Source organism: Myodes glareolus, chromosome 15, assembly GCF_982192425.1.
Source record: "Myodes glareolus chromosome 15, mMyoGla1.1, whole genome shotgun sequence".
Classification (NCBI taxonomy): domain Eukaryota; kingdom Metazoa; phylum Chordata; class Mammalia; order Rodentia; family Cricetidae; genus Myodes; species Myodes glareolus.
The window spans coordinates 38584745-38594396 of NC_142040.1; the positions used below are offsets into that span (position 1 = coordinate 38584745).

Below are 9652 nucleotides of genomic sequence, written 5' to 3' on the forward strand. Positions count from 1 at the left end.
ATCTCTACTAGTTTTTGATCTATAATAATTCTAAAAATTCCTAAAGTGAGAATTCTCACTTAGTTCAGGAAGCAGTTAACGGAATATCTGTTCCAAACAGTCCTAGGAAACTGTATTGTGGGGAAACAGAACTGAAATATGAGCCATCGAGACTTAACAGGCTGGTATTTATGATATTACTCTTATTTATAACTTTCATAATCCCATTGCCTCTGGTCATACCTTTCTCAAGTCTTCATCCTTTCAAGCTAAAGATCTTAGCTTAAATCCTGGCATTCCCATTTCCCGTTTTACTATCCAAACTGAATGATATTCAGAGTTTACACAAAGCAAGAAAAAGTAAAAACCTTAATTAACCCTTTTGCTTTCGTTCCTTGCCTCCAAAGAGCCACATCCCTCCACCCCCAAACACCACAGTGCCTTCCTGTGACACCTGTGTGGACTATAGGCACAGAAGGCCCATGAGTACTCTAACTACTGCTAAGTACCATGTAAGCTGCACCGTGGGTGCTTCAGGCCTTGGGGGAAGGAGAAGCTTGTGGAAGCAGAAAAATCTCTAATGACTTCTAGGGATTCTGTGGCTCAAATGACTTCCCGACTTCCTTGTGTCTGGTCTAGTTGGACTGCAACATAAACATGTGCCTTCAAGTCTGAAGTGCTGTGGAGAAAATGGGGACACGAGCTAGGACTGTCAGTGGGGGAGGGGTAAAGTTTCACTAGTCAAGTATCAGAGAGGAGTCAGGCTCTTAGGTGATCTGGGGAAAGGTCTCTGCAGGTAGACATCCTGAGGCACAGTCAAGAGGTGGAGTGAGGTGCTGCATGAGTGAGCACTGGGAAACAGCATGAGATGGGAAGTTCCAGCCACATCCCCCATGTGAAGGAATCCTCATCTTCTCTAGGGTTTAGGTAAAGATATGTCAAGAAGTTAAAATACCCTCAGCTGGGTGTAGTGGTGCACACCTTTAATCCCAGCACTTGGGAGGCAGAGGCAGAGAGACCTACCTCTAAGTTTCAAAGTCAGCCTACTACAGACCTAACAGTTCCAAGACACCCAGGAATCCCTCTCCACAGAAGTATGAAACAGGAACAGGCGTCCTTGCACCAGCCTGGTCTTTAATAGTATTCCCACACTAAAACAGGCTCTAGCTCTCCTTTTTATCACCCCGGTCCCCGCTTAGAAATGTCCGGTGACTAGAGGACAGAGGATGGTGACCTATATCCAGTTGGAACAATCTGTAAATCACACGCATGAAGAAATGATCTCGAAACACCATGCCTTGGTGATACATTCTGTAAGGGGCAAGAGTGGAAAGAGAGAAGCCAATTAGAAAGCTACTAAAATTTCAATAAACGAGGCAAATGAAGCCAGTAACAGAGATGTCACAGTGGTCAAAATCCGACCCTACAGTTTTCCTAAGGGTGGAGGGAGGGGCTTAGTAAATGATATCCTGTCCAAACTGGGAAGTGAGAGTTGAAGCTCGAGTCAGGTGGATAGAGCAAAGAAACCATTGCAAGGAGAACTCTGGGGTAGAGAGCTTCAGGACTGAGTGCGCCTGGGCTGATGCGGTAGTACTTCACCTCAGAGTACAGTCATTTGATCAACACCTGGGCTGGTGGTTCTGTACAGCGTCCACAGAGAACTGGAGGGGGTGAGCCATGGGTGCCTTGCTCTCCAAAGGAACTCTGGGAGTTACTCTTCTCTGGTGGGCGGAGAAGGGTTAGGAACTTTGCCATAGGAAGCCCTCTCCACAGAAACATGAGACAGGAACAGGTGTCCCTGCTACCAGGCAACCTTGTCCCTTACCAGTATTCCCACACTAGAGAATCTTCCACTCCCTTTAATCACTCCCTTTGTAGGTGGAGGGAGGGGGAGGATGAGCCAAGAACAGTTGAGAAATTACACATACTTCGATTTACTCATAGCAGCACAATAGTTTCGTTTTTCTTCATTCTGTAAAAAAGTTTTTATAGGCGCTTGTACACATCAGCGGTACTGTAAGAACCCCTGGGGCTGGGGAAACAGCTCAGCAGTTAAGAGCAATGGCTGCTCTTCTGGGGACTAGTTTGGTTCCTAGCACCCATGTCAGGCGCACTGGGTAACACCCAACTGCCAATCAGCCCAGCTCCAAAACATCTGACACCCTCCTCTGACCTCCAGGAATTTGCTTAAATGTGTACACACACACACACAAACACGCATGTGCGCATACACACACACAGAGTAAAACCTTAAAGAACTGCTAATGTTTGGCTAAACATCCCCCACTATAGAGGTATGCAAAATAAAAACCTGAAATGATAAGTCGTTTTAATAAACTATTATAAAAACCAATTAAAAATGAAATTGCATTATAAATTTGAAATTATGAAGGAAGTAGCTTTTACCTTGGAATTGAGGCATAGATATTAACATTAACAAACACAAAAAGTCCAGTTAAGTCTAAAATATTTTGTTCTGCAAGGTGGTCCGCACAGATGTGATTAGCAAACAAATCAACAACCAAGCGTTTAGAATGAACACAATAGCTACTTTTAAAAGCCTAATTTTTAATTCACCAAATTAGCTGATAACCATGTCGTAGTTTGAAAAAAAGCTCCTGTCCTTGCTTGATGTCCCTGAGTGAAACAAGAACAACACAGTCGAGTGGGCTGAAAATGAAAAGAGCGAAAAGAAGTGGTCGGGTACCAGGGTGCGTTTGTAACCAGTGCGATTTTACCGATGCAGACTCCTAACCGGCAGCACAGGTCCTCATTTTCCATGAGGAAACAGCTCCTTCTCCCAAGGAGGATTGGGGGGGACGGCGGCTATTATAGGACCTTTTCAAAATGGCGACTCTTAAGTTTAGACCACCAAGCACATCTTTGAAAATATCACTATGGTTTCTAAAACTGGAATTACAAAAAAAAAAACAAAAACAAAAACAGATTTTTAATAATTTTAAACATTACAGCTTAACATTTATTAATATGTGTATCTGTATCATATTTTAAAAGACAAACATTTAAAATTAACTGGGATGTTTAAAAACATCATTTTTCTAGACCCAAGACACTGTTATCATATACACCTTCAAAATCCTTGTGACATCCCTGTGGAGAGCATACAGTCAGATGCTTCATTGTTAAGCACACAGACACATACATACAGGACCCAAAGATAGCAAATTTAGTATTGTTAGTATTTGGGATTTTCTGAGTGTGTTATCATGTAGCCCTGGCTGGTCTTGAACTCCTTTGCAGCTGAGGGTGACCTTGAACTCCTTAACTTAAGAAGTTCACCTTATAAGTGCTAAGATTACAGACAGGCACCACACCAGATCCTCTGCAAGAGTAACAGGTACTCTTAACTGCTCAGCCATTTCTCCAGCTCCAACAATCCAAGTTTTAAATATTCATCTTAGAAGGGTATTTTAATAGGTGTACTCCCCATACAATTCTTTAGCCACTCAGTGAAATGATGTAAAGGATATGAGCTGAGGAGTATGTAATTCTAGCACTCCAGAGGCCAAGACAGGAAGATTGCAAGGCCAGCCTAGGCTACCAAGTAAGACCCTCTTTCAAAAACAACCACAGCATAACAATGACCTGAGGGTTTTATAGAAAGGAGAACAACAACAGAATCGCTTGATATGGGCTTCAAGGCTGACACTGACAAATACTGCCCACAAGGAGAAATAGTTCCTAATAAGCAGAATAAGTCTCCGTTTTCAGATAAACCTATAGTAAAGAAATGTAGTGCTATGAACATACCTAAGTTCCATATGATTTTTTTTAAACAATCCTGGGAATCAATTATTTACCAATCCGGGTGGTAGTGGTGCACGACTTTAATCCCATCACTCAGGAGGCAAAGGCAAGTAGATCACTGAGTTTCAAAGCCAGCCTGGTCTACAAAACGAGTTCCAGAACAGCCAGGACTACAGAGAAACCCTGTCTTGAAAAACCAAAATAAAAAGAAACAACAACAACAACAAAAATCCCAGGGTCTTGAACCTACCACGCAAGCGCTCTGCCACTGACCCTCCCTATCCATCAATGTTTTACTAAAAACAAAAACAAACAAACAAAAAAACCTACCCTTAATTCTATAAAGATTTTTCTTAGAAATTTTATTTTTCAAGTGTAGTGTAACATAAAAGACAGACCTTTGTGAGAGCTGTAGGCAGTGTTTGGGAGATTTGCTTCAGGTCTACAGGGAAAACTGCAGGCACATCAAATTCCTAATAAAAGACATTAGTGGCTCTGTCTAGGAAGAGGCACATCACTGAAGAGAAAAAGTCATGACAGTCTGAGAGTAAGAAACTACTGAACTGTGATGCTTAAAGTATGGTTTTGCTAAACTTTTGGAACATATTCAAACTTACTATTATGGAGTAAAATAAACATTTAAAATAGTAAGTACATGTGTTCAGATTATACATACACCTATGTAGTAAACATACATGTTTTCCTTTGTTTGTTTGAGACAGGGTCTTATTACCTAGCCCATGTTGACCTTGAATTCATGGCCCTCCTGACTCAGCTTTCTCAGTGATGGAATAATCACCAAGCACCACCATGCTCGATGCCATAGTTTACTTTAAAATACCAGAAACTAAGGGTTCCAGATAGTCATTTGGTTAAAGATGGGAGTCAGGCTTCCTCTTCCTTTAGCCAGAGGGTTGGAGCTATACCTGTGGGAAAGTCAGGGCAATAAATGGACGACCCCCCGACTTATAAGCAGAAAGGGGATACTAGACTGATGAAGAGTCCACTAGGCTATACTGTAACACTGATATAATACTCTGGTATCATTTAAAAAATTCTAAAATAATAATGATCCCAAACTATTTTTTCTCAAACAGTTAAGCTGCTTGAGTACTGTTATTCAATTTCCTTTGTACTCAGTCACGTGGTGAAGAAGAATTAGCCATTGTAGCCTCCTGTCCAAGCCCCACCATGCCGACTTCCTGCCTGAGCAATTGTTGGCACACTGTACTACAGTCAGTGATTGTCAGTTTCTGATGCTAACCCTGTACCGTCACTCATTCTTAAAGGCTAAGTTGGTCTCTCCCAGTCTGAGATCGAGAAGAGCTGAAAGCATTAGCTGAGAGTTTTCTGTGCATTAAAGTAGAATCCAAAACATACAAAATGAATCTTACAAGTACAACTTTTTCCAAAAAGTTTTGTCTAACAATCGAGCACCTACCTACATTACCACATAGAAGCCATCAAGGTGGGTTTTCACCTAAAGCATAAATGGTTACGCCATAATCCTTAAAACAAATCCTCTACAGTGACAAATGAATTTGAATATGGATATTAATTACCTGAATACAATTTTTGATACTACTTTGTCATTTCCATCAATGAATATGCCATACAAGCACCTAAAAACAAATGGATTTCCAATGGACTGGAAAAAGATTGACACATACTTCTGATCTACCGTACCTACTATACAACAAGGCGAAGACAAAGCAACATGGGAAACTAATTATTCTGCTAAGGACATTTTAACTTATAAACCTAAAATAGGAGAGTCTGTTTTAATCCCACCATCTTTAAAAATAACTCACTAGTGTATATTAATTGTATAAAATAATGGGATATTATAACATGTATGTGTCCTTTTGTCTTTTTAAACAGTTAATTTCCAGTTTGGAACATCATGTTTTTGAGGGACTTTACCCTTTACAGGGCTTGTTTCTAACAGCTGATGAAGCACAAAGCCAACTGTCCATATAGCAGACATTATCTAATTATCTTACTTAATGATAAGACGAACAGCATACTTTAGGCTCATTTTTACAAAGTTTTTTTTAATATTTATTTATTATGTATACAATATTCTATGTGTATGCCTGCAGGCCAAAGAGGGCACCAGACCCCATTACAGATGGTTGTGAGCCACCATGTGGTTGCTGGGAATTGAACTCAGGACCTTTGGAAGAGCAGGCAATGTTCTTAACCTCTGAGCCATCTCTCCAGCCCTTACAAAGTTTTATATACATATATATGCACACACATTTATTTAACGATGATTTGCTATCAACTGGAGAGTATTTTTAAAAGTGCATTTTGTTAATGGCTAATGTAGACTTAAATGGGAATAGATGAATCTGAACTTCGGGCTATTTTTTTCTTTTATTGGCAAAGAAGGAAAGAAGAAAATTCATATTGGGAGAGTCTCATGACCAAAAAGGTGGCCCTAAAAACGCAATTATCCCATCAAACATTGTAATATAATTTTGAAAACACAACATAATTTATAAGGTTAATTATGAAATTATAATTTTAAAAAGTGTGGAAAGTTGGTTTCAGATTCATACCTTTGCTCTGACTACAAGGCTAGGCATTTTGTTGAACTTGATCGACACAGAAGGACTTTTTGGCAGTACTGAGCTGTTCCCAGAATACATAGCCACAACTGCCCCTCGTGCTACCAGTCCTTTAGTGACAAGACACCTCTTCCTTCAGAAATCAGTGAGTTGCTCAAGCAGCCCTGAAACCAAGGTCTTAAAAAGCTTAAAAAGTCTTCTGGTTTAAACCAGACTTTGCTGGTGGCGTCTGCTTTTAAGCAGCTTCACCCTGTGATCCTGAACTCCCAGTAGGTGTTGAGATTTTGACTCACCAGGCTCTGGAAGCAATCAAGAGATCCGATTGTTTCCAGCAGTCATTTAAAAATAGAGCCCGCCCAGATGTCACCATGGCCTCAGGTGGCAGTGCAGGCCGTTCGGATTAGTATGGCCCCAGCAACAGCACGGGCCCTTGGACATCAACATGGCCCCAGGTGGTGCACAGACTTCGGGCACTGGCACGACATTTGGTGATGTCACGCGCCATGAACCTCAACATAGACCCCAGGTGCAGTAGAGCCATGGACTCACACATGGCCCTCAGCTGCAACTCGGGTCTTGATGTTAGCATGGCCTGAGGTGGCAGTGCGGGTCACTAAGAATTGTATGGCCTCGATGGCAGCATGGCCCTCAGGCAGTGAAGTGGATGCTGACCTCATCCTAAGCACCCGCACGGCTTTCGGTGGAGGTCCGAATGGCCAACTCAGCTACCATCCAGGCCCATATCCAGGGCTTGGAGTTGGCCTACCCCAATATCTACCCCATCTATGACCTGCTAGAGAGGGCAAAGGACTGGTTCTGCTGAGCCATACATAACCACAAGGTCTCCATGACTAGGGGCAGCAGCAATATAGTAAAGTTTCAGTGAGGGTCCAGTATCGATGGTGTACCAGAAGTCAGAGGCTTTGAACCAGACTTGTTGGTTCAACTCATTGCAATGAACATTTGCAAGTAAAGCTGTTTGGGCAAAAAGTAGACTTTGTGACTCGCCTCAGCTCCCAGGTTACTACGACAAAGAATATATGATGGAGAGGTAGAAAAGACGGAGGAGCACAATGTTTTCATTTTATTGGGGTGGGAGAGACTACAAGAGTGTAGGGAGCACATGGAAGGACCGGGAAATGAGCGGGATTGGGATGCATGATACGAAATTCTCAAAGAATCAATGAAAACTCTATGTGAAAAAAAAGTAGAGCCTGGGAAACCTTCAGTAACATTCCTAGTCCATGTGCACACGAGGTAATTTTGTCTTTGGATTTCTCTGGAATGTATCGAAGGATGTGAGAAATGGGGAAAGTTTCCATTTACTCCCTATCAACTGACTCAAGTCAGTGCTCTTGATGCTTTCTAGCTATTGGCCTTAACTGAGAGGATGTTAGGAAAAACAATTGTTTGGGAAAGCTCCAAGGACGTGAGGAAAAGCAACTGTTTGGAAAAGTTCCAAGCTACCTCTCAACAATAACCGCCCCCCCCAAGTAGCCAGTATTTATGAATAGGTGTGTTCTTTTCAAAGGTAAACTTAAGTCAACTTTAGCATCCCTAGTCTCCCGGGAGCGGTAACTTCTTTGATTATTATTACCACTTTAACTTCCAGAAAAAAAAAATTTTTTGAACAAACTCTTGCTTCTGAACCAAAAGGAGGCAACTGTCTCTTCACAATTCAACAGTAACGATGCGCCCAAACTCACGTCTCTGTAGTATGAAGTTTCGGAAAAGCGCTTGGGTGTCTCAGTTTTTCAGAAAACGATTTTCGGGAGCTAGAGGGGGTACTGCGTAGACAGACTGAGGTCAGCAGCACGCACTGCAACGCCGGGCAGTGACAGGCCCGAGGCGACCCACCCGGATTGGCCTGCAGTTATTTTCTGCACTTTTCTCTGTATTAGTCCCTCCAATCTGTTCTCACCTCATCTGGGCAATTTTCAGCACAAAATGTCCTTCTACGGAGCGGTGAGAATAAACCTGACTTTTCTGAGGACGTTCAAGCACCTAACTACGACGGCGGGGCAGAGAAAAGGTCACACCCCAACTTCGTAAGCTTCCACTTGCGTGCAAAGGCTGAGATAAAAAGCGCGCGTGAGACCCAGCAGCGCAGTGCGCGCTGGGAAAAGGGACACAGGCCCCGCCCCCGCCGGGTGGGCGGCTGCCCGCAGCCTTAACCTTCACAACTCTCAGGCTCCGGGCTCCGCCTACTTTGGGCTTCACCCACCTTAGGCTCCGCCTGTCTCGCGCCTCTGTTCTAGGCTCCACCCACTTTAGGGCTCTTCCTGGCCCCGGCCGCCTCAAAACTTTGGCTGCCCCCTCCCCGGGTTCCACCCACTTCAGGCTCCGCCCCTAAGCCCCGTAGGCCTCCGCCTCGGCTTCCCCCCCAGGCACCACCCACCTCAGGCTCCGCCCCTTAGTCCCGTGGGCCTCCACCCCGGCTTCCCCAGGCTCCATCCACCAAGGCTCCGCCCCTTAGTCCCGCTGGCTTCCGCCTCGGCTTCCCCAGGCTCCACCCACCCTAGGCTCCGCCCTTTCATTCCTCTGGCCTCATTCGCAGCTTCTCCAGGCTCCGCCCACCACGGACTCCGCCTTTTGGTCCCGCCCGCCTCAAACCTTCGGCTGCCCCGAGCTCCACCCACACTAGGCCCCGCCCCTTCATCCCGCTTGCCTCGGCTTCCCGAGGCTTCCCTCGTCGGGCTCCGCCTCCACGGCACGCCCGCCTCGGCCCCGCTGTCCACCTTGGGCCTACCAATCTTGGCAGCACGGAGGATTGCGGGAAGTCGTGTGATCTCGCCGTTCCGTCCTCTCACTTCGGGTTGTGGCTTAGGTTAAGCACGATCCGCGAAACGGAGCAGCGCCATCGTGGACGCACACCCCACAGCAGGCGGCCGGACAGGGTTGCTGGGCGGGGCGGTGGTGAGGAGGGCGCGGGAGAGGCGGGCCGAAGCCCCCAGCCCGCTCCGCCAAGGGAGAAGCTGGGTTGCGCAGTCCCGCCCTCCACACCTCTGCCCTCTGTGTCCCCACAGCTGCCGGGGGCTCGCAGAGCTCGAGCTGCCCGCGATGCCCGCTCTTGGTTTCTGCGTTTTCCCTCCCACGTGTACATCGATCTTGGTTGTGCGCGAAGGCTGACCGGGCTTCAAGGCATCCTGCCTTCTAGGAGTGGGCCGCCTGGTTTCTCCCCCAGGCTTGTTTCTGCTGTTGCCCAGCACCTATCAACTGTGTTTCCCGTGGCTCTCAGTCTCTGCCCTACTCCTCCTCTCTCATTGCTTCGACGCTAGCGGAGTTTTCCCGAACAGGTTTCAACCCTACGTAGACGTCAGGCGCTTCTAAGA

General features: G+C 45.3%; 1 protein-coding gene across 1 annotated transcript; it reads right to left on the reverse strand.

Annotated features, from left to right (window-relative positions):
* Positions 1-2357: 2357 nt before the first annotated feature.
* Setd9 (SET domain containing 9) lies at positions 2358-9423 on the reverse strand. Its single transcript, XM_087897030.1, is given in 11 exon segments — positions 2358-2590; positions 2592-2649; positions 4142-4178; positions 4181-4242; positions 5310-5433; positions 6386-6442; positions 6445-6529; positions 6531-6630; positions 6632-6673; positions 7536-7618; positions 9130-9423. Coding segments are annotated over 11 exon segments (972 nt in total). The 3' UTR covers positions 2358-2560.
* Positions 9424-9652: the final 229 nt, after the last annotated feature.